Source organism: Anas platyrhynchos, chromosome 7 (genome assembly GCF_047663525.1).
Source record: "Anas platyrhynchos isolate ZD024472 breed Pekin duck chromosome 7, IASCAAS_PekinDuck_T2T, whole genome shotgun sequence".
Lineage (NCBI taxonomy): Eukaryota > Metazoa > Chordata > Aves > Anseriformes > Anatidae > Anas > Anas platyrhynchos.
This window is the reverse complement of record NC_092593.1, coordinates 31,650,324-31,675,200: the sequence shown is the minus strand read 5'-3', so window position 1 is coordinate 31,675,200 and position 24,877 is coordinate 31,650,324. Positions and strand designations below refer to the sequence as shown.

Genomic DNA, 24,877 nt, shown 5'->3' with positions numbered 1-24,877 from the left:
TTTGGTATGGGGATGGCAGAGTGAGAGAGTCATAGGTACTTGGGAGAACGTGGTGAGAAAAAGAACTGAAGATGATAATTCACTGGAGATGTCATGGATGCAGTGTAGATGGAAGGAATCGAAGCTTGAGCTCTTGGTCTGTTTGTTGCTTATAAAGAGTAAGGGAGTCTGGGGAAGGCTCCCTTACAGGCCTGAGGCAGAGCAGAACCTGGGTTGGATCGAGTTTTCGTGGCAAGTTTTCTCAAAGAGCATTTCCTCTGAGCTCAGCTTTAAACACACGCCTTGATTTTGCAAGCAGAAATAAGAACAAAGAAACAAACCCATTAAAATCAAGCATATTAGGCCAGATTTCACTGTTAGCAGTATTGGCATCTGCTACTGCGTTTATATCTGAAGTTGAAATCTTGGCCCTTAGCCTGTGAGCAGCAGTTTATGACCATTCTGGATACAGTTCAGAGCTATGCTAAGTGGTTCCATTTGAAAGACATTTTTCAATTACAGAAAAACAATTTTGGGAAAAGGTTCTGTTCAAAAGTACTTGTTGGAATTCCATTTATGCATCCTGGCGTGGTTGCTTTGGTTACGTTGCTAAAGCTCTTGTGAAACTAAACTAGCTCCCTAACAAGTCTATTAGTGCTGTGTAAGGAAAATCAGAGATGGATCTGAATCAAACCTTGGATGGATACGAGGGACTTGGAGAGAGTTTGTATAAGAAGATAGAGGCTGGTTTTTTCCTTTGTAGTTGCTGCGAACAAAACTTCAATCCCGAGCATCTCAAGCTTTGCAGAAAATCTAGAAGCAGGTTTGAACTTTGATTTAAAACAAATGTAATTAAATGAACCTACATGATCTCAAAGGTGGCACATCTGAAGGGTTGCTTACAGTGGGAAGAAAGAACAGACACCAAAAGTATCGTCTAATAGAAATCTCAAATTAATTTAATCATAATATGTCATATTTATAACAAAAGATCTCCCAATGTGGGGAACATAACCTAAGTCCTGGTTTTCCTATACAGAAAATAAACTCCTGGAATTCTGCCCTAAGATTATTCTTCCTTATTTCCAGAGGAGAATGTTTGGAGGATTTCCATATAAATGAAGAAGAAAGACAGAGGTTGCAGGTTCCTTGGCTGCGCCTGGGTGATAACTGCCCTACCGCACAGCCTGACTTTTCTTGGAGTGGGACCTGGGTCTGTGCTGTCCCAACCACATGGCACTGCAAGAGTAAGACTTGTGCTATGACATTAAAAAATGAGCACTGTAGTAGCTCTAGTTCCCTATAGGACTAACACAGTACAATATTAATAGGAAACTTTGTAATTAAGAATAATATAGGAAGAATTTACAACAATGTTTAAAATTTGCATTGGTCAGTGGAGTTTGTAAGTGATTCTCTGTGCAGTCATTTTTTTATCCTGTCAGAAGGGTGATGTAGGAATCCCTGAGCTTGCCGAAGCAGTAGTATGCTGCTTTGAAAGCCAAATGCACAGGGCTTCTTTAGAAATCATCAAAAGAGCACAACTCACAAGAAAAATAATTTAAAAACGCAAACCACTGGACTGGCAGAGATGGAGATGTTTTAGCCTGATGCAGAGCTCCCCGCATGGAAAGGCAGGTGGGAAGCTGGAAACCGTGGCTTGCAGCAGGGCTGCTTTGATACGGGTGATCCTAAAAGAGTGAGGAGCCTGGAAAAAAGAACTGGGCTGATGCAGAAGCTGAGGGGGACACAGAAGAACCAAGAAAGATGCACAGAGAGCAGCACCTGCAGGTAGAGGTAGAGCTTCAGTACAAGAAGAAGGAGGGTTGTCGATGGAGGAGGAAAGGAGCTGTTAGAGCTCAGCGCACATTTTCTAAGAAAGGGGAACACTGAGGTATTCACCGGGAGCTTTTGGGGGTAAACTGGAAGGAAACAGGAAGGCTGCAGAAAATCATGTAGTTAGATATGAAAGATATACATGGGGATTTGTATTCAATTCTTCTAAGAGCATAAAAGCTAAAGTTACCTCCTATCACTGAGGGTGTGCCAGAATATAAAAAGAGAAGTGGTGAGAAAAGTTAAGACAACAGTGGAAGACTGCAATCTTCCCTGTTTCGGAGACTGTGACAGCCTAAATATTAGCTGAAGCCATCCAGCAAATGAAACATGGATGCCTCGACTTGTCAGGTCACTTTGGAAACCTAGATTTAAACGAAAATGATTAAAACTACCTGTCCTTATGCAGTCCTAGGAAGGGGATGGATTGGACTTACGGAGTCTTATCTCCCTCGTTTTGGTGTGTATCTGGCTCTGTGAGCACAGGAGAGAGCACCTGACATCTCTGAACAGTCAGCAGTATTGCAGATGGCAAGCTCAAAGAACAAGCATATTTTCTATCTGAACCTGGTATGTGAGAGGCTACTTGGGTCTAACAGGATATTTTTGTTTTGGAAACTATTACATGTCAGGGACTTCGGGGCCTCCCCGCTCCTTTGTGTGCGTGCCTCACCCCGCCCAGGCCCACCGCGTCCTCCATTTTGTGGCAGGAAGCGCGGGGCGCCATTTTCCTACCCCCCTGTCCAGAGAAGGGCGACGAAGCTGGTGAGGGGCCTGGAGAACAAGTCCTACGAGGAGCAGCTGAAGGAGCTGGGCTTTTTCAGCCTGGAGAAAAGGAGGCTCAGGGGTGACCTTATTGCTCTCTACAGATACCTTAAAGGAGGCTGTAGTGAGGTGGGGGTTGGTCTGTTCTCCCACATGCCTGGTGACAGGACGAGGGGGAATGGGCTTAAGTTGCGCCAGGAGAGTTTTAGGTTGGATCTTAGGGAGAACTTCTTTACCAAAAGGGTTGTGAGGCATTGGAACAGGCTGCCCAGGGAAGTGGTGGAGTCACCATCCCTGGAAGTCTTTAAAATACATTTAGATGTAGAGCTTAGGGATATGGCTTAGTGGGGACTGTTAGCGTTAGGTCAGAGGTTGGACTTGATGATCTTGAGGTCTCTTCCAACCTAGAAATTCTGTGATTCTGTGACTTAGGCTTGAAAGAGCATTCAGGTTGCAGGGCTGAGCCAAACTTATTCAGACCTATGCTGGCTTCTCAGGCAGTGGATGAATAACCCATAAAGAATTATTTTATTTTATTTTATTTTTTGTCTGTGAATAAAGGCAGTAATGTACCCATCAGTCCAGGACAATAAATGAAGAGCAATTCATATATTCCAGACTCCTAAAGGATGGGATGTGCCACAAAACAGTCAAAAGTGTTAACCCTGCTTAAAACCTTGGCAGGAAATGTCAGGAGTGGCATTCGAAGCACTATCAATCTGCAGAACGTATGATCTACCCTACAGTGAGCTTTTCTGCTCTTTAACTATCACGTGGCTGTGGTGTTACAAGATGCTGTCGTGGTTTGACCCGGCCGGCAGCTAAACACCACGCAGCCGTTCGCTCACCCTCCCCCCTCCCTCTCTGGGACGGGGGAGAGAAATGGAAAGTGAAGCCTGTGAGTTGAGATAAAGACAGTTTAATAAGACAGGAAAATAATAATAACAAAATAATAATAACAATAATAACAATAATGATACAATGGTGATAATACGAAAGTAATAATAGTATGTACAAACAAGTGATGCACAATGCAATTGCTCACCACCCGCTGACCGATGCCCAGCCTAACCCCGAGCAGTCCGGCCCCCCCCCCCCGGCTAGCCACCCCTATATATTGTTTAGCATGACGTCAGATGGTATGGAATACCCCTTTGACTAGTTTGGGTCACCTGTCCTGGGTCTGTCCCCTCCCAGCTCTTACTGCACCCCCAGCCTGCCCGTTGGCAGGACAGAGCAAAAGGCTGAGATGTCCTTGGCTTAGTATAAGCACTGCTCTGCAACAATTAAAGCATCGGGGTGTTATCAGCACTCTTCTCATCCTAAGCCAAAACACAGCATTCCACCAGCTACTAGGAAGAAAATTAATTCTGTGCTAACTGAAACCAGGACATCTATCCACCCCTTATTCCATACCATTTATGTCATGCTCAGGTTACACTCTTTTCCATACATTCTAATTAGTCACCTATAGTAATCATGGTAGTGATAACATACAGTATAATATACTATTTAACATGGTACAATTCAGTTCATGGGCTATTCTCACCCAGTATTAAATCTCCTTGAGGTACACACCGCACCTCTCCGTTCTTTTGCATCACCCACCAAGTGTATCCAGGTCCCTGAGCGAAAACAATTCCACGAATGGGTTTGCCTTTTCCTGAGGCAGGAGTAGCCCAGACTGTTTTACCCAGCATATTTTTTACATGCACTACAGGAACTTTATCCCCATCTACAGTACGTAACAGGTTTGATTGGGCAGGTCCAGCTCGGTTGGTAGATCCCCTAGTATTGACTAACCAGGTGGCCTTTGCCAAATGCGTATCCCAGTTTTTGAACGTCCCAGCACCCATTGCTTTCAAGGTAGTCTTTAACAGGCCATTGTATCGTTCAACTTTCCCGGAGGCTGGTGCATGATAGGGGATGTGATACACCCATTCAATACCATGTTCTTTGGCCCAAGTGTCTATAAGGTTGTTTCGGAAGTGAGTCCCATTGTCTGATTCTATTCTTTCTGGGGTGCCATGTCGCCATAGGACTTGCTTTTCAAGGCCCAGGATGGTGTTCCGGGCGGTAGCATGAGGCACAGGATATGTTTCCAGCCATCCGGTGGTTGCTTCCACCATTGTAAGTACGTGGCGCTTGCCATTGCGAGTTTGAGGGAGTGTGATGTAATCAATCTGCCAGGCCTCTCCATATTTATATTTCAGCCATCGTCCTCCATACCAAAGAGGCTTTGACCGTTTGGCTTGCTTGATTGCAGCACATGTTTCACAGTCATGAATAACCTGTGCTATAGCGTCCATGGTCAAGTCCACCCCTCGATCACGAGCCCATCTGTATGTTGCGTCTCTACCTTGATGGCCTGAGGTGTCATGGGCCCATCGGGCTATAAATAATTCACCTTTATGCTGCCAATCCAGGTCCACCTGAGCTACTTCAATCTTAGCAGCCTGATCCACCTGCTGGTTGTTTTGATGTTCTTCAGTAGCCCGATTCTTGGGCACATGAGCATCTACGTGGCGTACTTTCACAGCCAGGTTCTCTACCCGAGCAGCAATATCTTGCCACAATGCAGCAGCCCAGATGGGTTTGCCCCTACGCTGCCAGTTGTTTTGCTTCCATTGCTGTAACCATCCCCACAGGGCATTTGCTACCATCCATGAATCGGTGTAGAGATAGAGAACTGGCCATTTTTCTCGTTCAGCAATGTCTAAAGCCAGCTGAATGGCTTTCACTTCTGCAAACTGACTCGATTCACCTTCTCCCTCAGCAGCTTCTGCAACTCGTCGCGTAGGACTCCAGACAGCAGCCTTCCATCTCCGATGCTTCCCCACAATACGACAGGACCCATCAGTGAACAGGGCATATTTCTTTTCATTCTCTGGCAACTGGTTGTACAGTGGGGCTTCTTCAGCACGACCCACCTCCTCCTCTGATGATATCCCAAAGTATTTGCCTTCTGGCCAGTCCATGATCACTTCCAATATTCCTGGGCGACTGGGGTTTCCTATTCGAGCCCGCTGAGTAATCAGTGCAACCCACTTGCTCCATGTAGCATCAGTTGCATGATGCGTAGAGGGGACCCTTCCCTTGAACATCCAGCCTAGTACCGGCAATCGGGGTGCTAGGAGGAGCTGCGCTTCAGTACCGATCACCTCCGAAGCAGATCGAACTCCTTCATATGCTGCCAATATCTCCTTTTCAGTTGGAGTATAGCGGGCCTCAGATCCTCTGTATCCCCGACTCCAAAACCCCAGAGGCCGACCTCGAGTTTCCCCAGGTTCTTTCTCTGACTTTGTTACAGGGTCTGCCACAGGGGTTGGAATACCCTCTGCAGGGGCAGCTTGCACTGCTACAGCTCGTTTCTCTGACCCCATTACAGGGGTTGGAATACCCTCTGCAGGGGCAGCTTGCACTGCTACAACTCGTTTCTCTGACCCCATTACAGGGGTTGGAATACCCTCTGCAGGGTCAACTTGCACTGCTACAGCTCGTTTCTCTGACCCCGTTACAGGGGTTGGATTACCCTCTGCAGGGTCAACTTGCACTGCTACAGATTGTTTCTCTGACACGGCCACAGGAGCTGGAGCGGCTGCAGAAGCTGGGACTGGAGCTGGAACTGGAGCGGCTGCAGAGTCCACCGTAGGGGTCACAGTGGCCGTTGGATCTGTCACAGGGCTTGGAGTGGCCGCAGGGTCTGTCACTAAGTTGATAGCAGTATCAATGGCAGCTCGATAGGCATGAGCCAGGCCCCAGCACGTTACAATGATTTGTGTTACTTTGGAACTGCCAGAATCATGACACCTTTTTTTCAAGCATTCTGCCAGTTTTTGAGGATTTTGCCATTGTTCAGGGGTGAATTTCCAACACACTGGGGGTGCCAACTGCTCTAGATGCCTGCCCATATCCACCCATACTCCCTGCCACCCACAACTATCCTGCCTCCGGGCAAATCTCCGGATGAGCTTCCCAAGTAGTTGTTTAACTATAAGCAGAATCTGAAGTGCATTCATGAGGCAGAACAACAAGACTATGGTATTCTGAGTATCCCAATAATATTCAATATCTTGGAGAGCTATTTTGACAAGCTCAGGGGATAAGAGGGTGGTGAAGGAGGAAGGCAGAGTGATCCAGGAGGATACAGGGGTGGTGAAGGAGAAAGGGAGAGTAATCAAGTAAGGAAAAATATCTTCCCCTTTCCCCTCCACAGATTGACTCTCTAACGCTGACCGATGCCCAGCCTAACCCCGAGCAGTCCGGCCCCCCCCCCCCGGCTAGCCACCCCTATATATTGTTTAGCATGACGTCAGATGGTATGGAATACCCCTTTGGCTAGTTTGGGTCACCTGTCCTGGGTCTGTCCCCTCCCAGCTCTTACTGCACCCCCAGCCTGCCCGTTGGCAGGACAGAGCAAAAGGCTGAGATGTCCTTGGCTTAGTATAAGCACTGCTCTGCAACAATTAAAGCATCGGGGTGTTATCAGCACTCTTCTCATCCTAAGCCAAAACACAGCATTCCACCAGCTACTAGGAAGAAAATTAATTCTGTGCTAACTGAAACCAGGACAGATGCTTTGCACATTCCTGATACTATAAGAACCATATTAACTTAGGATCCCTTTTCAACACTCCCCAGCCACGTCCCATTACCTTGCCATAGATTTTTATTGGATGCTATCCAGCAGTTCAGGAGTAGTGTCATAAATGCCTCCATGACATAGGACATTTGTTACACTCGACAGCAGCATTCATTACTGTAAGCAATAGCAGCCAGGCTGCATTTCCTTACAGTATTTAGCCATCACTTGACGAGAGGTGAGAGCAGTTTGGCAGCAGCGGGAGTGGAGCAGCCCGAGGAGGTGACACCGTGCGTTATCTCCGATGGTTCAGCTGATGCCTTCGTCCACATGGAGCCTGGAGATCTGCTGTTGACTCACAGCACTAAACACTTTTGTTATTATTTATGATTTTTTTAATAATGTCTCGAGGCTCCGCTGGGCAAGCTGTAAGAGTCCCTGCCCCAGGCAGTGGAAGGAGATAAGCTGAACAAAGCGGTGTTATCGCTTGCCATCATGGACAGGGAGCTGAGGCATGGGATGATGTGTGCTTACAGGGAGCAAAGCTGTCACTGGAATGGATCTCCAGGCTTGTCCTGCCCCTGCTCAGTAACAAGTCTCTGGCTTCACTAATGCTCTTGCAGGGCGTTCATGGATTTGTAGGTGTTAAAGTTATTAGGTTCCTGCAGCAAATGTTCCTGGGCAATTGAAGTGCTAAAGGCTTGGGTTTTTGTTCCCTTCTTCTCCGCGAATAGAAACCCTTGGGGCACCAGTACAGACACTTAGAAGCCAGGTAAACAACATCCAGCAGTGGTGTCTGCCAGCTTACCTAGCTCACGGCACCTGAGAGTATGCACTTTGCATAGCACATGCTCAGCTCTTGGAGATGAGGCTCTGGAAACCCGTTAATTGTAGGGCCTCTGGAGCCAGGCCATACCATGTAATTAACTGGAGTTAGCATCGCAGAGACTGCAACAGCTCAGGGCAGTGCCCAGATCTGTGGGCTCAAAAATCTTCTTTGCCAGCTTTTTCATTTCTTTTGTATGCAAAGTATAAAGCTAAGACAGGACACATTCAAAACAGGCGATCCCAGAGTAGTTGCCAACCTGGACCTTGCTCATCCAGCTGCCCTGGGGAGAAGAGCATAGCAGGAAGAGGAACATGGAGATGCTACCTGGGAAGCGAGTGCTGTAAGTACTTCAGGCCATTGATTCTCCTGGACTCCTTCTCTCTTGGTTTCATCTCAATATTGGATCAAAAACATTTTGCACTACAGAAAACTTACTGCCCACCAAGCTCGTCTGCTCTCTTAGCATACCTATGGACAAAACAGCCCAGGTGTAAAGAGGTTTATTTTAAGCAGCCGGGTTTCACCTACGCCTGTCACTGAATAATCGTTACACCTACTACAGCTCCCCTCTCAAAAAAAAAAGTCACAAAAGAAAGTTTAAGAAACTATATAAGCTTTGTCGAATGTAAAGAATTCCTTTTACAAAGACACCTCCATGGGCAAGTGAGCTCGCTAACCCCTGCCATAGATTTATGCCGGCAGCATTTCTTAGCATGGGACTCCAAGGGCATGAAAGTCAGGATTTCATAGCAGTGTGAGGCTAATGATTAAAGTATGTGTGATGGTAGTCACAGTAACAGTGCTGAACAAGGAAGCACCCGCCTTTCTCTTCGGTGCTCTGACAGCCTGGTATTAAAGACCTGCAAGTGTCAGAAGATGGAGGAAATCAGCGAGCCTCTTTGACAGATGTTACGGCACAGTGTTTGTGCTGTCAAGGCAGAGAATATGACAGACCTGAGAAATGACAGTAACAGGAATGTTTAGGAAAGGGAACAAGCCTAATAGAGATGCTGCTGTTGACAATAACATGCTTATGTTAAAAGTCAGCTCTTTGTTTGAGCTTTTACTTGGCAAAGAGATTATTGAGCCCATTTTGCTACTTGTGCTTTTTGTTTTGTTTTCATACCCCTCCTGTGTGTCTGTCTGTTTTTACTATCATGGTAAAATACTATTTAGTTGTAATGTGGAAGAAAGATACTAGTCACTCTGTAAAGCTCTGTTTCACTTGAATTACTGTGATAGTGTAGGCAACGTCTGAAGGCTCCATTGTACCAGACACTGAGTGAAAGCCAGAAAAGATAGGATTAAAAATCACCATTTTTTTTAATTCTGAAAAGTTCAGAAACAGATAAAATAAACCCACTTATGAGTTGGGAGAGCTGAAGTTTGAGAAGATTAAGGATGGCGTTGGAGCCACCTATCTGGCTACTTAAAAATGAAGTAACTTGTTCAGTCTCGTTAAGGGGGTAGCTATGGAGTGAGAACCTACAGAGAACATTTTTTTCTACTCATCTCTTTTCAGTCGCTGTAGAAAATACCCAGACAGTTACAAAAGACTGGGCATGGAAGAGCCAGCAGGGAAAGCCCAGGTGAAGCTGGAGGCTGGGATACAGCAGGAGCCAGGCTCGGCTCTCCTGGCAGTGCATTAACAGCACTTTTCGTGTAAGGAAGGAGCTCGCTTGACAGAAACCAGAATCCATGTACATTACATCATCCTCAAAGCTTGAAATAATAATGGTAACAACAAACTAGCTTTAAGGACAGAATGGAAGTGTCATCTTATTTGCTAGGACAGCCTGATGAGTGCTAGCAGCATTAGGAATCAGCAGTGTTTACCCAGAGCTTCTGCCCTGATCCAGGCTCATCAGGACACCAAACTTCTGTTTAAGGAGCACGTTCAGAGATGAAACATTTAGGCAGAACATGGTGAGGTGAAGCAAGATAAATAATATTGTTCCTCAAAAGTGCTTTTTCTCTGAAGTAGCAGCTTTCAGGACTCATGCTTGAAGGAGTACTAGGAGTAATGCCTGCTCTAAGAGTAAGCTAAGTTTGGCTTCCAGGCCTGCAGAGCAATGGGCAAAACTTTGTCTCATGCCACTTTCCTGGTGGACTTTATTTTCAGCAGTGATTATTGGTTGCAGTGTAAGAGCTGGCTCTTGGGGTTGAAACTGTTGTGTAAAAAAAGGATGTGTTAATTACTGTTCGTTTCAGTAAGCCTGGACATACAGTGGAGACAAGTTCTTATCTCAGAGTTACTAGGTTTACAAAACACTGATGATACACATGATCTGCTTTGTTACTGAATGCTTCTTATATTATGGATTGTTGCCACCGCATGGTAGTTGCATGCATTTATTTATTAAGGATGGGGTTTAAGTTGTCATTGCCTACATAAACCTGACTTTCAGTGGTATTTAAGTGCCTTGGGATGCCTACAAGTGCCTAGTTCCATTCAGAAGCTCTGGTATACACAAGTCTGCCATCGGTGCAAATTAGGAAAATTTCTTTTTCAAATTCCAAGTGGGATTTAATCCCCCTGCGGCTCAGGTGTCTGAAATGAGAAATGGAGAGTTGCTCCTAGTCGGTGCACAGTCACCTGCCATCGCTGTCTAAAAGCGGCAGGTGATTTCCTTTGAAAAGGAGGATTTTCTCACTGAAAACTGCTCTTCTGGAGCCCAGGTGAATTAACTACTTGGTTTCTGCTATGGGATGGCAAGGGCAGATGAGATGAATCCCACCCTGTGTCAAAAAGCTATTATGTGTCTGGCCATTCCCTTCGAGTTAATGGAAGGGATGCTGCATATGCTGTCCAAGGGAAAAATGAGTCACCGTTCACATCCTGGTCTCCTCTTCCATAACACAAGCATATCTATCTTATCATTTGAGATTGAAAGGAGGATCAAAGAGGCTTTAACTGAACAGCTGCAGGCATCTGAAAATAGAGAGTGGGGAAAGGAGGAAGAATAGAATATTAATAAAAGGTTATCTTCTATTCTCTGAATGCCTTTAAAGTGGTGTTTCCATTAGTCAGAGCTATGTTCCTGCATGCGTGGAATTCTTCTTGTCCTTATACACTGCTCAACTTAACTGAATTCTTAAAAATGAGACATATATTGATGCCCAAAATACATACAGCTGCAGTCAAGTAGGAAGTTCAGAGGAAAGCATGTTTTTACGCCCAAATCTATATTCCAGTACCTCACTTGTAGCAGAAACTAGAATAAATTTCAATTTGTGGTGACAGCAGTTTTGCTGTGACTTAATTTTTCCAAGTTAACCCATCAGTAAATTTTATATTTTAAATGAAAATTTTTATTTAACGTAAGTGCGATGTTTTATTCTTCTCACACTCTCAGAACACCAAGAAACCAGCTAATGTATTGTGGAGATAATATTACGTGCAATACAGTTGAGGATAGGCTGCTTCCAAGATTCAAGTTTAACAGAAGGGAAGAAGTTGCTCTTCAGAATCAGATATTAATGGGAACTTTACCTGTGTTCTGGAGCACTCACAATCATACGAAAAGTCCTTCAGAGAGTTCTTTGTAAGCAGAGCTTCAGCTTTACAACTTCTGCAGGCATCTTTATGGAGATTTATTCCTTCCTGAAGATCATCAGACTATACTGATCTGTACTCTTTTCCTCCATTGCCTTCTCTTCACGCAGCATTTTAAAAGTTGAGCTTTTTGTCATGTTCTTGCCCTGGGCAGCATAAGTACAAGCAGAGGAACAGCACTGCTGATGCCACAGCTCTGAGGTTTCTCCACCAACAATCCTGCAGAGGTTACTACTCTGCTGTGACGTTTCTTTTTTTTTTTTCCCCTCAAGGTAGATTCAGTTGGAGACATGTGCCCACATACAGATATTATAGGTAACACTGGAAGCTACACAAATGTGTTCCTATTGTATGCACAAAAATATTCTTCTTCGGGAGAAATTTTCAAGCAAAAACTCCAGTTCTGGGCAAAAGGTGGAGATTCTCTTTCCCTTTATTCTTAAAATATTATTTTTGATTATCTCTTGAATGTATTCAAGCATGCCTCACTTCCACATCCAAAAAGATTTTTACATCTTGAAGACTCTGCTCCTAAAGTTTCTGCTTTAAGACTTTCTATTTTGTTTCAAACCATTTTCCAAATCCCAAATGCCACCAAAAGGCCAAATAAAATCTAATATAAACAAGCTCAAGTCCAGCTGAAAGGTAGCTTTGCAGTAATGGTCTGGGTCTAGAAATCCTTATAAAAAAAGCTTTAAATTCTTTTATAGAAAGGATTTTCTTCTATCAGATAAATGCTTTCTTTGCTATAAGTAGCTTTCTAGTGATTTTTTGATTGAAAAAGGATTTGTTGAGTTCTGAGATCTGTTTAAGATCTGGAAATAATGCCCCTTCATCTAGGTCACATTTTCCTCACAGTAGGAAGTTGAGAGAAGTCCTCTTTGTCCATTGGCCAAACATCACTCCAGACCCTTATCTTCCAGGGGAAATGCACGGGGCCATATCCTGCCACACACTTACATTTCATCCAGGACAAATCTCTACACACGGGTTCTTAAAGATAATAACTGTACTTGTGTTAACACACTGCATGGATAATTTGAGGTTTTCTGTGTTCCAGGGGATTCACCTTCCACCTGAGCAGTCTGCCTGAGAAACTTCTCTGCATTTACTTTTCTCTTACTACCTTCTTTAAATATTGGGTCTAGGAAACTTGCATGATATGCCCCCACGCAGTTGATAAAGCCGCCTCTCTCTTTGAAGGTCTAACCCTTAGTGTACTGCTAAAAGCCAAACAAAAGCAAATCTCTTCATTACAAGACCTCGTGCTATAGCTCACTACTGACATAATGAATCTGTTTGTGATGCCCTGATCCTACCATCGTTTAGGCACATGATTAAACTGATTTTGAGTGGCTTCACTTGCATAAGGTGAGTCACGAGTGTAAGTGCATTCTAAGATGAGCTAATTTTCCCTAATATAGTTTGCCAAATTTCTGTCTGTTTAAATACTTCCAAGGAAGGAAAAAAGTCATTACATTAGAGAATGACAAAAGGATTTTATTTTGGTAACAATATTTTAAAAGCCTATATCAGCAGATTGTTGGACTTTGCTCTTTCTCAGCCTGTCTGTTGGTCTCCATTATTGAGAATATTTAGTAAACTGCTGCAAGTGAATTACAGCCTGCTCAAGATTATTTTTCTATGTCCTCTTGCAGGAAAGATCTAAATAAACACAATGGGAAGGCAATGGGAGGAGGGGGTTGCCGTTATTTTCAAGAGGAGAATATTTAGGAGGATTTATTCACGTTTAAGAGTGGAGGACTTATAACAATGTCAAAAAAGTGCATTCCTAAGCAGAACGTAGTGTACACTTGGAAGATGAGAAATAATTGCTGTATTTGTTGAAAGCTGTTTATAGAACAAAAAAAAATGTAAAACATCTATCGTATGGTGAAATCGGTTGCTTGGTAAATAACATTCTGCATGGTGTGACAGTAATGAAGAATTTTATCTACAGCCACCGCAATCATAGTTTGCAGCATCTGTTAAGCATTTTATTTACTCTTATTTAGGCAAGCACGCTAACATTTGCATGAAGAATCTTGCGTTGTAGTGTTTGGAAACCTTCCCATCTGCCTTTCTCCTCCCCGCTTCCTCAAAATTAACGTTTTGTTTGATTTCTTACCAAGTAAAACTGTGGGCCAGACCATGAGCTGCTGTAAAGCAGCTTTGTGATTTCCTCCCATTTCCCAGGGGAGGATCCGAGCCCATCCAGTTGGAGTTACTCTGCAGGATAAGTGATGCCAGCTCGGGATCTGGAGGTCAAAAAGCTGCTGTCATGCCGTGCAGTGCCCAGTCTGAGAAGCAAGTCACGTTGGCTGGGGATGCACCGAACCAGCTCTACGTACCTGGGTGTAGGGGGCAGAAGCTCCAGGGGGCAGCCTGAGCACCCCTACGTGGTGCAGTGCTTAGACATGACTCTGGACCCAAGTCCTCTCCTGCTGCCATAATGCCCATAAATCATTTAACTATGGCCAGGCGGTGGTATCATGGCTAATTAAGCTCATAATTACCTGTAGCCTTTTCCTCCCTGATCTATTTGCCGCCTTTGTTGTTGTGGTGGTTCTTGTTTTTGCTAATTATTCTTTGACTGCAGACTGCTCCAGGCAGGGGCTGGGGTATGTTGCCTTTTCCACGTAGCACAGAGGTGTTCCCAGGAGAACCTCTGGCTTGGGTGATCGTCGTGTCGGTGCACGTGGCTGCAGCTCCAGTAATGACCAAAGGTCTTCAGGCAGAGGGAATGTAATCCAAGAGGGCTGTGTGTCTGATTTATAGTATCATCCCAAGCAGAGATGCCTTTAAAAAACAGGAACAGGAGAGAAAATCTGTTTGGCACAATATGTTACATAAGAAATTAGTAGCCCTTGATGAGCATGGTTTCAGCAAAACTCTTCTCTGTATTGACTAACAATCATGTGCAAAAAATAAGCTGAATTACATTTTGCCTACTCTTGAATGGAGTTGAAAAGTTCTGAGTAATGACGCTGGTTGAACCATTAATGGAAGTCCTTAAAATATAAGTATTTTCTTGATACTTTCCACTTTGGGGCATCTTTCTTTAAAAAAAAAAAACAAACAAAAAAAAAAAAAAAAAAAACAAACAAAAAAAAAACACCACAAAACCAAAACAGATGCTGCTCTATGTGCATAGGAGAAATCAATGGATGGGATCAATATTCCCTCCACAGGTAATAAATGCTGAGAAGCATTTCTGTCTATCTAAATTGATCCCAGAGAATTCTTTAAATTGGTTCTGATGTGTATAAAAATCATTTCCCTATTGATGAAAGCTTTTCTTCCTTTCTTTCTTTGATACGTTATTTCATCTCTGCCATCACTAATGGTCTCAGGCTTCCCTATGCAGTTATGATAAGCAGAATTTCTTAAATCCATGCAAGGTCATAATTTTAATGAAAAAAGAAATTACAGGACTTGTGTCTTTGAAGATGAATGCTTTGCTTATGGTTAGGCGGTGTGAGTATTTTTAAATTGGCAGAGTTACTACATCTGAATTATTTACAATGAAGCCTAAAATAATGGCCCTGCCTTTATTAGAAGCAGTTGCCCAAATCCAGCATCCCTTACTCCAGGTGTAAAAGCTGCTGCTGCAGACAGGTGAATTTTATTTCTTTTCACTTTCCTCATTCTGTTTTGTAGCTGACCAAGAATTAGTGTTATCTGATGAGTCTATGGAAAAAAAAAATCTTCTGAGACAGAGAACAGTGCTAGTTATCAGAACGAGTGTCTGAGCCTAACATGCTACAGTAAGCTGTGGTGTTGGTGACTTTTGTTGCAGTTCTATTTTACATGTATTAACCACTAATCTGCTAAAACCCTCTAGGAACATGAAGAACCTGTCTGCCAAAACAGGAATTTCCAGAGAATTTGGTCATTGGGTGTTAGGTGGTTTCTCAATTGGTTTGCCTGAAGAAAAGCTTAATGCTTCAAGGTACCTGTTGCTTGCCAATGGGCTCGCCAATGAGAGCTTTGGTTGCCTTCTGGACAGATGTGGAGAACCACAGCAGGTGTCATGTGTACTGGGAGCCAGCCAGCAGGTTTTATCTGCTAGCTGCCCTCCAAAGACAGCTCAGCATCCAGCTGTTGGAGAAACGAGCTGCATGACAGCCCCCATGGTTGTGGCTTGCTTGTTTTCAGATGAAATCTTAAGGCTTCGGCCAACAGCATCTGTTGGCTGCCAGAGCCTAACAGCTCTAACCTAGGTCTGCTTGCTCCGCTTTGCCAGTCCAAAGATGGCCTTGCTTCCAGCTGTTTGAACACACAAACCAGGGGAACACCGCTTAACCTTGTCTTGGCAAGGTTTCACTCAAAATTCATTTTACAAAGAAGACGGTAATCACGGCTGTGATTTCCATTAGGATCTTATGGAATATAAATTGTCAAGCTGTCGTTGGACAAGCAGAGGTCTTCCTACCTCCACCCTAGGTAATTTGGTTCTATCAACCCAGCAAATTAATCTTGTCTGGTTTTGTGGTCTGAAGAAACACAGTCGCAAATTAAATTCAGTCGCTTCAACGCACCAGCCCTATTTTACGTTTAGCCCCCACTTCAAATTAGGAGATGGATTTCTTACTGTGTTTACATGTGAGGCTTTGGTACTGACATGGCACCAGAGGTATGCAAAGTTCCTCACAGAGGAGAAAAAGTGTGTTGCTTGTTACATGTAACATAACTGAGCCTCAGGCAGTGCAGTAACTTTGATTTAAGCTCACATGTTAGGTCAATGTGGAGACTCCAGCAAAATTACTTTTGTTGTTGGTGGTTTGTTTTTTTTTTTTCAGATTCTTGCTTTTTGTACTTAAAGGCTACGGCCTTTCTTTGTTCCATAATTTGATGTACATTTGGAAAAATTGGCTGGGCCAGATGTCCATACAAGATAAATTCATCGTAATTACCCTGTTCCCCACAGCAGGGTACGTGTGATTGCAGTAACCACATCATTTGAGGTACTAATTGATTTTAGGTTCAGTTCTGGTCTCAAAACAGCAACAGGATACATCTTTAATATCAGAAATACTTTTCTAAAAGGGCACGGGTGATTTTTACTGTTGTTATAAGGTACGAGTATATTTCCGGCCCAAACAGCAGAACTGCATTAGCAATTAATCAATGCCTCCAACAAAGGCCATTGCCAGGCTGGAAGCAGCAGCGTGGTGAGGCGGCTCGTGGGAGACTGGGAACAGAGGCTGTTCTCTGTAGGATGCTGGGGCTGGAAACCTGCAGCCGTACCTCACTGAAATGCTAAGAAAATAAAGAGGAGCTGAAAGGCATGGGTCACTCAGAGGGAGTTCAGTCATGTCCCAGAAGAAATGGGACTGTTACGAGACATACATTTTAGCATACGGTTTTTTATTTAAGGGTAAGTCATCCCTCTTAGTGATTGCTTGCACAGAAGTTGTTCATCCCTCTCATTGCTTTTGCTGCCATTCTCTCTACCTTTCCTAACTCACTGCATCCTTTTTGAAGCAAATGACCAGATGGTCAGAGCTTATGTTATTCTAAGGATGTAATAGGGGTACATCAGAAAAATTAGTGCCTACGTTCTAGCAATGGGCAACAGCAAATTAGCTGTAATTAGTACAGAGGCTGCTACTGTAGTGTCTCTTTGGCGTGGAGATGTGCTTTGTCATCACTCCTGTCTGCCAGTTTGAGGAAGAAGTAAGAGCTCAGGATGGGCGTGGGGCCAGCCAGAGCCAAGCTTTGTTTTTTCTCCCTGGGTTGCCCATCTGAGGCAGCTTCTTGTGAGTTTGAGGTCTTGAGACATTGAAACCTTGTGACTTTGAGGTCTGGAGACATTGAAAACTTGTGAGTTTGAGGTCTTTCAAACCTTGAGTTTGAGATCTAAAGGCTGTGAGATCTTGAGCTCTCATTCTTCAGAGCCTTGCGTCTACTAACCAGAAACTGCTCATTTCAGTATAATTTGGCATAATTGCTGAGTTCAGTGAATTTGCCCAGACCTGCCCCACCTGACAATTCGTCCTAAGGTGTATGAAGAAAAAAATAGCTCCAGGCTTTTGTCTGCCTCTGAGTGTTATATCAAAGTGCCTTTGTTGGCGCGTGAGTGTCCTTCATAAAAACAGGGCTTTGCATGACAATTATGTAATAGGTTTTGTTTGGCTTCCTAATTGGAGAACATTTTGAAAGAGCAATAAAACACAATTTGTTCCCTCTTTCCAAAAAAGAAACATCTCCTTTTGGAAGGAAGGAGGGAGTAAATTTACATTATAATGAGCAAATTGTTACGAGCGCGTAGATCAGCGTTGACATAAAGGGTGACAGAAATGAGATGTTCTCATTTTGCGCCGTCCCCTCCCCTCTCTCTTCCCCTCTCGCACGCATTGCCTTGTGCATCCTTCTGCTACAGAGAGCAGGGAAGTCGCTGTGCTCGTAGTCGGCAGCCGTAGCACGTCGCGGCGTGGCTGGCACTAACTGTGCGTGAAATGACTCAATCCTCACCAGGGCTGCCCCAAAAACCTCAACCCTTTCCCTGGCGCGGGGAGGCACGAGCGGTTTGCTGGTGCACCTTGTGCAGCTACTGTCCCTCTCTGTTTTTAACGAGCGCGTTCGTTACGGGTCTGAAGAAGCTGAAAGTGACATTAACCCCCTGCCCAGCTGTTGCAGTGTCAGGGCTCCAGGCAAAATGGCATTTATTTGGCTCCTGGAGAAGTCATCCCAGCGACTGCCTGGAGAGTCTGGCTGCAAGTGAAATCCATATGCAATGCTTCTGTCAGCAAAGACTTGCTGGAAGAGAGTTTATAATAAATATTCACATCTGCTGCTTTGGACACTCCAATCCATCCTACAGATCTTTGCTGTGTCAGGCTTTGTTCTAGACGAAGAAGCCGGGTAGTTATAAAGGTTTGCAAATAGGGCATATTTATCATGGTTAGCTCTACTTTCTAGTTGCCTTTCTCACACGGATATCCATGGCCATGCTAAGCGTAACGCATGATTAAGTATCCTCAGCGCATTTGTAAGCTGGGTTAGACTCTGCCTTTGCTTTCATAAATGGTGAAACAGCATTTGTTTACTTTACGGGTGGAGCCAGTGGGTCTTGAAGATAGTTGTTAAAGAGTTAGTTTGGATGGAAGGACAGACAAGATATTCCCGGGATAAATTGTACATCATGTAGTCATGCCCAAGCCCCTATGGCTTGCACATGGTGAAAACTGTGAGGACTTCTGATGGGTCATGTGTTCCCATTGGCCTCTTGGCAAATAACTAAAAAACTTGGTTGACTAAAAATGGCCCAAATCTCTCCCATTTTTTCATAATCTTCCCCAAAATGACGGCCTTAGTGTCCGATTGACTTTGTCAGTGTCAATATTAATTATTCGTCTGCTGGTGATGTCTTTGCTTTCGGAGAGAAAATACTGATACATAAAAAGAGCTGTAATCATTTGGAGGGTATATTGAACTTGCTCCTAATAGAAAAAGGTGTTTGCCCAAGATCATGACTGGAATGCAAGGCTCTCTTTGTTGGGAGGACCACATCTGCTCTGAAATGAATGTATTGATCTTTTCTCTTTTTTTCTTTTTTTCTGTACGTGAAACTCATGACTATTATAGTTAATTTCTGAAAGGAGAGAGTGTGTGTCTGGTGGCTGGATAAATAAAAGTGCTTCAAACGTATCGCTTACCAGCTGTTACCTGTGCTGTTATTTAAGCAGAAAGACAATCAACTTATAAACACTTTCTGCCTCATTGAGGGCGATGAAAACCGAGTCCATTTGGTTCGTAAATAAGCACATGGAAGCTGAGAACTCTTTAAAACCTTTTCCAATTTTTTATTTTTCTACCATTGGACCTTGTTCTATCCAAATTTAATTTGGGTTGGCTTTTCCATAAGGCTCTCAGGGAACAAGGCACTCGGTTCAGCTAGATGCCTGACCTCCCTGCAACCTGGCTGGAAACCTGCCCTTTCCTTCATTGCAGTGCTGTACAAGAAAAGCAACGTAACAGCGTGGTCTGATTCTGACACCTCCAGCTATCAGCAGAGCATCTGGTGCTCAGCCTGCATGTCGGAATCTGGCCCTAAATGATTGCATCCAAATGCAGGTAGAATAGCTGTGCGCCTAATGAGCAGCGTGCCCGGGTCTCCAGATTCACTTAATCACTCCGAAACCCAATCTCATTACCATTGATCTATCCAACTTTCCCATCATTTATCTCCGAAAACAGGAGCACGCAGAACGTGGCTCGTCTTTAAAGTGGCGAGCCCCAAACTTCCAGCACCGCTCTCTCCCTGCTGCCTTCGCAAACCTGGGTAACTTTGCTCTGAATTTCAGGTCGCACCGTGGCCGTGGCGAGCGGCGATGGATCCGTGAAGGTGCTGTACCTGGAGCTGGGGCAGCTCTCCAGCCTGCGGGGCCACGGTGAGGAGGAAGTGCACAGCGTTGCCTTCGATCACAAGGCAAGGAGGCTGCTTTCGGGGGGTGCCGACGGTACGCTTTGCCTCTGGACCTGAGGACCAGCGCGCTGTTTTCACGTAACCTTAACCTCAAGGATTTACAGGGGGAAAAATGATTTGACAGCATGGCAGAGAGGGTTTAGTGAAGTGTTTCCGTAGTTAATGTTTTCAGGGAGCATAATTGCCCGAGAGGAGTATTATTCTGCATTTTATCCGAATAAAATCCCTGGTTTCTCCCTCTTTACTCTGCCTGTTTTTCACAACATCCAGCAGCTCCCGTTTGGTTGCTCCTGCAGAAATAGCTTTACAATGACGCCTAATGACAGAGCAGCTGAATTGCAAGGAGATCGATTTTGAGCGGAGCACCGCCAGAGCCACCAGCGCTCGGCTCCCCGTTTCCAATTGCAGCCTGCGGGAAGACGTGAAGTTTGAATAATGCAGCAAGGTGGGATTTTTGATGCAGCAACCTCTCCGGCCTCCGCCGGGGCAGGAAGGAGGCCAAATTGGGGAGCGTGGCGCTGACGGCAGCGGGGCCACCCGCGGACAGACCGCGGGGCGCGGGGGCTGCGCACAGCACAGCCTGAGCGCTCCGCAGCTGGATTAGCATTGGTTTTTCCCCATTCCCTCTTTTTTATTATTTTTTTTTCCACTGAAAAAAAAAAGAGAGAAAAAAATTAATTATTATTATTGTTACTAATAATAATAATAAGGGGCGCGGTGCGGCCATGCCCGTCCCTCCGGCTGGGGAGTCCCCGCAGGGGAGCGGGGCCCGCCGGCCGCGGGGCTCCTCCGCCCTCCCCCTGCCTGCCTACCGCCTAACCAGCCCCCTCCCCGCTCTTCTCCCCCCTCCTTCCCCCGCTGTGGCAAATCCTGAACCGCAAGAGATCCGCTGGGCATAGGGAGGGGATATATATATTTTTTTCTCTCTCCCCCCCCCCTCCTCCCGCCGCCCCCCTCCACTCAAGACCTGAGGAAATCCAGCCCAAGTTCGCCGCGATGACTGTGCTGCTGGCATCGGGGTTTCTCCGCGGCATCCCTGCCTCTGGACCGCCTCGCCGCTGCTCGCTTTGAATCCTGAACACTGGGTTAAAGCTTAATTCTCATGTCGTGGTTGCTGGGCTGCTGCTTTCCTGTGTTTGGCGATGGGAGGTGGAGGAAAAGGGATTGTCCGTGAGTCAACACTGAAAATGTGATTAGGAGGAACTGCTTTCACTAATCTGTGTCTAACCTTTTAGTCCATGTTGGCCTGTGACCCCTTTCAGCTTTCAGATCGAGCCTGATTAGGTAAGTGTAAATTATTCACTCGGGGCGAGGGAAGGTGGATGGAAACCTTTTACTCAGAGACTTACCTACGATCCTGGCCTCTCTCATGATGAGAAATGATGAGAAAGTTCAGCTGTAAACTAATTCTCAGCAAAGCAGCATTTGTTTACTTGTTGAAATCTGTCCGTACGAGGCGTCTGCAGTCTGTCTGATTTCCAGGATCGCCGCTGAGCTGAGTGCCTGTGAGTTGCTGTGGGACGTCTCAGATGACTACAGGCTGTAGCAAAATATAGCGGTCTTATTTATGATCTTCAGAGAACTTTTTTTTTTTTTTTTAATTCGGAGAGCTTCCTCATCACACTTCAGCACATTGCCCTGATTGTTTCACAATTCCTCAGACATTAATTACTTCATTTGCTCCTGCTTTTTGATTTTTTTCCCCCTAAATACCCACCAATCTGCAATATTGCAAGCTACCTGTAGCATTTAGGTGGGCAAGATTCCCTGCTCTGGAGATGGGTAAAGCAGCTGCAGCTGCATGAATCGCCTGATTCCCAAACAACACGTTACGACAGATATTGCTGATAGTTGTAAGAGGCTGCATAGCCCTTGTGATGGGAAAGGAGCTAGTCCTTCAATTAAGAAGATGTCTTTTGAATTTGATAAAGCTTGTGTAATATCCGGTGTCTCCCTCTGTTGTGGCTTTGGAAAAACTGCTTTGTCAACAGGATCCCTTAGCTGCTTCTCTAGGATTAAAGCCTTCTCCTGCTGCTGCTGCTTTTTTCCTTCATTTAAGGAGAACTAATTGCTGAAAATCTGCAGTCCACCAAAAATCCCAATACAGAAAAAATGCTTCCCTGGGGGTTGGAGGGGGAGGACGTGTTCTCCTGTGTGTGCAGGCTAATGCATGTTTGGGCACGGTGCGTGTGTCTGTCTGCACACTGAGATGGGAGGACGAGAAGCAGTGCCACACACATCCAAACAAGCCCTTTCTGGTGAGTGCCAGAAACTCCCTCCATCACCCTCTCTCCCCATAAGGCTCACATCTCATCGAAAAGTTTCCTGTAGTACTTCACCCGGTCCTCAGATAGGTCAGGAACCATGCTCCTGCTGGCGCTGTGCTGGCTGCTGGCCGGCGGGTAGGAAGGACGGCGCGCTGGTGGCAGTGATGTGGCACTGCGGGCAGCCAATCGCGCACCCAAGGCACAGGCACCGAGCCTGCTTCTGGCACTGGTTCTCCCGGGGGTGATGCAAAGCTTCTCCCTCCCTGGGTTGCTTCATGGCTCTGCCACTCGAGCCAAGCTCTCCAAAAGTCTGGCCGTGCTGCATCGATCCCCAAGTTTTCCAAAGGCTCCAGCCCAAGCAGACAGACACATTTCAGCATCTCCATGCGCTACGCAGGCATTTAACATCATCCTGCTCTCAGCATTTCTCCCTGGGAATTCCTAAAATGCTGAATAATGGGGAAGGTGGATTACATCGTGCTTTCTGTTGGGATTATATGGACCTGCCGCAGGCTGGGTGATGTTGGTAGCCCAGCTAGCCTCCTCATAGCACAGAGGGACAGTGGCTACAGCAGGAGGTTAAAACCATGCTTAAACTTGGGTTCAGATCCCTCGAAACTGCAGTTTCAGGCAGGTACTTTAACTTCTGGTGCAGCAGAAAACTCAACTGCATGAATTAGGAAAATAAAAATCAGGTGATTCCCCTGAGCCACCGTTTGTATAGGGGTATTTTGTGGGCATATGCTTACACGTGTGGCTAATTGATGTATTTCATGTGCTTTAGTCTCATTACAAATAATTGAGGAGAGGCTTATTTCAAATGAAACAGAGATAGGTATCTGCATGGTTTTGTAAGCAGTGATTTATTTTTTGGTGGTGGTTGAAAGAATGGCCTTTAGTAGTCAATATCCCTTAGTATTTTGAGTTTGTTCTCACATAAAAATATTTGTTTTCAGACCACCACACTGTTCTCCTTATGGAAGCAGCTGTTTCTCTCTGGCATTGAGACCCCATGGAGAAGCCGAGGAGGGGGATGGCTCTACATATCCATGAAGCCTGGATACTTCTGTTGGTAATTCCTGGTTTGGTGACTCCAGCTGCCATCAATCATGAAGACTACCCTGCCGACGAAGGGGATCAGACCTCCAGTAATGACAACCTGATCTTTGATGACTACCGAGGGAAGGGCTGCGTGGATGACAGTGGCTTTGTGTACAAACTGGGAGAACGTTTTTTCCCGGGACATTCCAACTGTCCCTGTGTCTGTACTGAGGATGGACCTGTTTGTGATCAACCAGAATGCCCTAAAATCCACCCAAAGTGTACAAAAGTGGAACACAATGGATGCTGTCCAGAATGCAAAGAAGTGAAAAACTTTTGTGAATATCATGGAAAAAATTACAAAATCTTGGAGGAATTTAAGGTATGAAACACTTACTTCAGGATTTAATATTAGTATGATACAGGACTTGTTGGGGACTCTCAAAGGCACTCAGTATTTGCTTATTGCTGTTAATCAGAGATAAAAAGCAAAGGTCTTTTTAGCTGTGATGTAGCTCAGGCTGATGTGAAAGCTGCCACCTCCAGCCTCACGTCAACTTGGTGAGGGCCAGCGATGAGTGGAAAGTCCCAGAGCAAAATGCCAGTCTTCCAAAGTGGCTCCTCAACTTTCCTCTTTGCTCTTAGCATGAATCAAGTTGAACCACTGGTGGTGTCTGTAAAAATGGTGGTAAACCAAAATGCTGGGTGCTTTTTAGGAACCCCCTTTCCAATTTGGATAACAAAAAATGATGGCATGGTGCTGAGAGTTGTGATTCATAACTATATGAGAATGCAAGTAAATAGATTGCAGCTGTATTTAATATTTGCCTTGCAGCTGTAGTAAAGCTATCTAGAATGGCAGAAGATGAATTTCTAGGCAGATGACCATCAGGTAGAGAGAAGCTGAGATTTAATTACAGTAGTAGAGTACCTATTAGGAAAGTTGTGAAGAAATCCTTCTGGAATGTATCTTAAAAATAAGATTTTCAAAAGCCATCACCCTTTACACAACCTACATCTCTCACTCTAGTAAGTCTGATTACATGTTTTCAATTCTGCTAAGGAAAACAGTATTTCACAATGAAGTACAGGGTGTGGAAAGGCAATAGGTATACATGAGTTTGTGCTCCCAGGTCACGTGGCTTTAAAATTCATACCTCCTTAATTAAAAACAGCCTATAACTCTTCATGGCTGTATGCCCAATCTCATTATACACTTGCAAATTTATTTTCTTTTCTGACAATGAAAATACTTCCATATAGGTCTTAATGCTTCACTAATTCTCATAACATAGATTACAAATCCCTTTAAACCAGATATTTTTTTCTTTTTCAGTGAAGGTAGTGTTTGTTTCCTTTCTTCTATTATATATGGTTTGTGTTCATCTTTTTCTGCCTGTCTGCAGCTGGAATCACTCAGTATGATCAAGACAGTCTAGAGTCTTAGGCACAAAACAAATAGATGAGGACTGTATCCTCAAGGGCCATCCAGCTCAACCTGTTCTCTGCTTTGCAGAGGAACATGAAGATGCCAATCTTGTGAACTGCTCGAATCACAGGTTCTTATTGCCCTATGAAGGCCAGCCCAGCT

At 44.8% G+C, this 24,877-nt stretch overlaps 2 protein-coding genes across 12 annotated transcripts in view; both read left to right on the top strand.

The window, feature by feature from the left end:
- Positions 1-20,222, top strand: part of SPAG16 (sperm associated antigen 16) — a 395,938-nt gene extending 375,716 nt beyond the window's left edge. For all 5 annotated transcript variants that reach the window (XM_038182154.2, XM_038182153.2, XM_038182152.2 and 2 more), the window contains one exon: positions 19,857-20,222. In XM_038182154.2, coding sequence (XP_038038082.2) covers positions 19,857-20,035 — 179 coding nt within the window. In that variant the 3' untranslated portion in view covers positions 20,036-20,222. The remainder of the gene's footprint in view (positions 1-19,856) is intronic.
- A 394-nt stretch (positions 20,223-20,616) lies between these two features.
- Positions 20,617-24,877, top strand: part of VWC2L (von Willebrand factor C domain containing 2 like) — a 36,200-nt gene continuing 31,939 nt past the window's right edge. For 6 of the 7 annotated variants that reach the window (XR_011810777.1, XM_021273891.4, XM_021273893.4 and 3 more), the window contains exon 1: positions 20,617-23,668. Coding sequence is in view for 6 of the 7 variants with exons in the window: in XM_021273891.4 (XP_021129566.1) it covers positions 23,258-23,668 (411 nt within the window). In the remaining variant the exon portion in view is untranslated. The remainder of the gene's footprint in view (positions 23,669-24,877) is intronic. The other variant, XM_021273890.4, reaches the window with a different exon arrangement.